At 48.8% G+C, this 3,452-nt stretch overlaps 1 protein-coding gene across 1 annotated transcript in view; it reads right to left on the reverse strand.

Annotated features, from left to right (window-relative positions):
• TOP2A (DNA topoisomerase II alpha) overlaps window positions 1-3,452 on the reverse strand; it is a 35,532-nt gene extending 32,080 nt beyond the window's left edge. Inside the window, exons 1-2 of the mRNA XM_019638460.1 lie at window positions 3,268-3,452; window positions 2,256-2,411 (exon numbers count right to left, since the gene is read on the reverse strand). Coding sequence (XP_019494005.1) covers window positions 2,256-2,411; window positions 3,268-3,288 — 177 coding nt within the window. The 5' untranslated portion in view covers window positions 3,289-3,452. The remainder of the gene's footprint in view (window positions 1-2,255; window positions 2,412-3,267) is intronic.

Below are 3,452 nucleotides of genomic sequence, written 5' to 3' on the forward strand. Positions count from 1 at the left end.
ATATATATATAAAACTTTTTGAGTGCCAATTATGTACTAGACATTATAATAAACACTTTATGTAATTTCCCCCCTAATCTTTATAACAACCTTTTAAACTGAGAAAACTGAGACTTGGAGGGGCTCGGTAATTTCTTTAAGATTGCAAATTTCTACTTCCTATTTAAGACTCACATTCAATGTCCCCTTCCTTTGAAGTTCTCCCTAACCACTTGGGGACCCCTCTGTTTTCTTGGCATTCAGTACATTTCTCTCTAGTACACAGCACCGGTCATGGTGTGTTTACCTGCAGGTTTCCCTCTTCAGACCACAGGCTTTTCTGAAGGCAGGGATTCGCAGGCTCCTTTGGTACCCTCAGCACTTAGTACAATGCCCCCTCCCCAGGAGCCCTCCGTGAATGGTGCTATCAGTACTATCATTGTCCACCTGGGGGCAGCATACCCAGAAGCAGACCCCCTTGTGCAGGAGTGCATGAACTCTGGGGGGATAGCCCTGCAAAGTCAAACAAATCCCTAGGTGAAGAGAAAGGTCCACAGATGCCTCTGCTTGTGTCATCCTGGAAGCTGGGGCCCACTGTACCCACAGTTCGCTCCATCTCCTGGGGCTCAGTACCCACTGCTGACATTGGCAGGATGCCCTTGGGGACACTAGGGCTGTCCCTGAGCATCTGCACCTTAAACTCAAAGACCAGTGAGGGAGCTACGGGAATGAAAGCCCAGAAGGGGCAGAAGGGGTCAGATGCAGGAGTCCCAGGAGACTTTCCCTGAGTAAGGCTGCATCCCTATGAGGTGAAAAGGGGAGAAGGAGAATTGTCCAGGAGGGCAAATGAGCCTGGCTCTTAACTGGGAAGTGGGTAGAAGTCAGCAGCCCAAGCAATCTAATCCACAATCCCCTTTTCTCCTACCTTTTCCTCAGATGTCTGCTCTTCCCAGATCACTTCTAAGGAGGGGGTAAGGTGGGAGTGCAGAGGTGTCAGGTGCTCCTACATCCACGTGCCTCCCCTGAGATCAGCAGAAAGGTGGGAACCAGGTAAAGCCTGTTCTCTGGAAGCAGAGACAGGGCAGTCACAGGGTGTCTCTGTAGACTCCTTCCTACTTCTCTTACTTGGGGCTACCTGGAGGCAGAAGGTGCGTGTTGGGGGTGGTGATGCTGGTCCTGGAGGAAGCAGGGAGGAGGGTGGAGAGCATCCACTCATGCCCGGGCACCTGGAGAGAGGTGGAGCAGACGAAGGCATGAGGGAAATGGCAGAGTATGACTTAAGTTTTGAACAAACAGATGAGGGAAGGGAGGGTGAGGGAGGCATCTAGAATCATTTATCCAGAGAAAAGATATTTTTACAGGCTTCACGGACATGTAAGAGGGGACATATCCAAGATCACACAATTCCCAGTCTATCGATATTCTGCTACGCACACTACCTTCGTAAAGCCAAGGGAATTAATCTTTAATGGTGGAAGGTGAGATTTGCGAGGATGTTACTCCAGGGAGGAAGAGAAGGTAGAAGAGAAAGAGGGAAGAGCAGCTGTGAAGGAGGGGCACTCTGGCCTGCTCTCTCAGGGAGATCCCTCTGAACATAGGTCACCTTTCCAGGTGGACCTGGGGCCCCAGGAGGCCCCTCCAAGCCTCTAGGACAAACCTGGGACACCCATGGAGCCTCTCCCTTTTGACCCTGTACTGGGAAGGGGAGTGGAGGACACAGGATGAGGCAGCTCTCCAACCCTGGGGGGATGATCCCCAGGGGAGAGAGACACCAGGGGAGGTGGGCTAGAGACTCAGTGAACCAACAAGTGTTACTGAGCATCTACTACATGCTAGTCTAAGACCACATAGGGTTGTATGGGACAGTGTCTTACATGTGAGCAGCATTTGTCATGGGAAAGGGTGTAGGGAAGGATGGGGGAGGGCATTGATATAGAAAAGGAGGGAGGGAGAGAGTGAAGAAATAAAGAGGAGAGCAGGAAAGAAAGGCACAGCAACTCACATCCTTCTATTGTAATTGTGGCAATAGGACAACTAGAGAAAGGATGGCTAAAAGCCTCAGTGATAAGTGAGTNCAACAGCGGTTCTAGTCCAGCCCAAGCTGAGCAGCCGCTGAGCTGCCAACAGGTAGCAGGATGGCTCAGCTAAAAAAAAAAAAAAAAAAAAAGCCTAGGCCAGTTCCATTGACACTCCAAGTGCATGAAGTATAGAAAATTAACCTGGAAAAATACACGTTTTAACTATTTAGTAACTGCATTTAATTAGCTTGGTTTTACCTGGGTCACTAATTCCACAGAGCCAATGTAGGTGTCTGGACGGAGCAGGATATGTTCCAATTGCGTTTTCTTTTGATAGATTCTTTCAATAGATAGTCTTTTCTTAGCATCTTCATTTTTCTTTGTTTTGTTCATTTGCATATTTTCATTTACAGGCTAGCGATTTAAAAAAATTTGAAGGGAATTTTAATCATAGGTTTATCAGAAACAATAAACAAAACATCTACCACATGATATGCTTAAACACTATATAACAAATCGCAATCTTTAATGAGTCTTGGTGTTTACATCGTTTTTTTGCACAAACATGGCAATTTAACTTAACTGCAGCCGGATACCCAGGTGTCATTTTAAATGGACATCGATATTATCTTACTACGCGTATCTGATATGGAAATATTTTCCTTGAGGGCTTTAGACGTCATCAATAAAAGACACCCACTTCTTCTACTCCACAAATATTTACTGAGTGCCTACTATGTCCCAGGCACATAGGAGATTCTAGTTCAGCAGCAGCAGTTTGGAAGGCTATCGATTCAATCCCTTGGCCACGTTAACGCTGTGAACACATAGGGCATATTTTGAGCAACTAGGGCCTGCCGGCTCCTCACTGGAAACTGTGCCCAGCTCTGCACCTTCCAAGGTCAGGGACCTTCAATTCCACATTCAGCCAGAGGGTAGCAGAGGAAAGCATCAGTACGCGTCGCTTAAAGTCACAAGTGGACCATTATAATAGAGCTCTACAATAGGACCAGCGGCATCCTGTCCCCAGAATCAGTAAAACAAAACACCCTGGAAGCCAGTTTAGCCGACAACGCTTCAATATTAGCACCATGAAGGGTTTCACCCTCTTTACGATCACGCCGAGCCCAGCAGACCGGGCTCCACACGGAATACAGCTCGCCGCCCTCCGCGGCCCACTGCGAAGGCCAAGCCTCACCCCCTCACAGGCAGCCAGAGAGATACCAGGCCGCGCTGAGGCTCCACGACTCGCCTATTCCGCGAGCTATACCTGTAGTGGTGACACCTCCATGGTGACGGTCGTGAAAGGGCTCGAGAACCCTGCAAGCGACTAAACCGGCGGGACCCACGAGGCCACCACAGAGAGAACGAGCCGCTTCTCCACAGACGCTCGGCGGTTAGGAGAGCAACTCCAGTCCAATTTGAACTTTCCTCTAGCCCGCCGAAACCAGGTGA

The sequence above is a fragment of the Hipposideros armiger genome, unplaced genomic scaffold, assembly GCF_001890085.2.
Source record: "Hipposideros armiger isolate ML-2016 unplaced genomic scaffold, ASM189008v1 scaffold_40, whole genome shotgun sequence".
Lineage (NCBI taxonomy): Eukaryota > Metazoa > Chordata > Mammalia > Chiroptera > Hipposideridae > Hipposideros > Hipposideros armiger.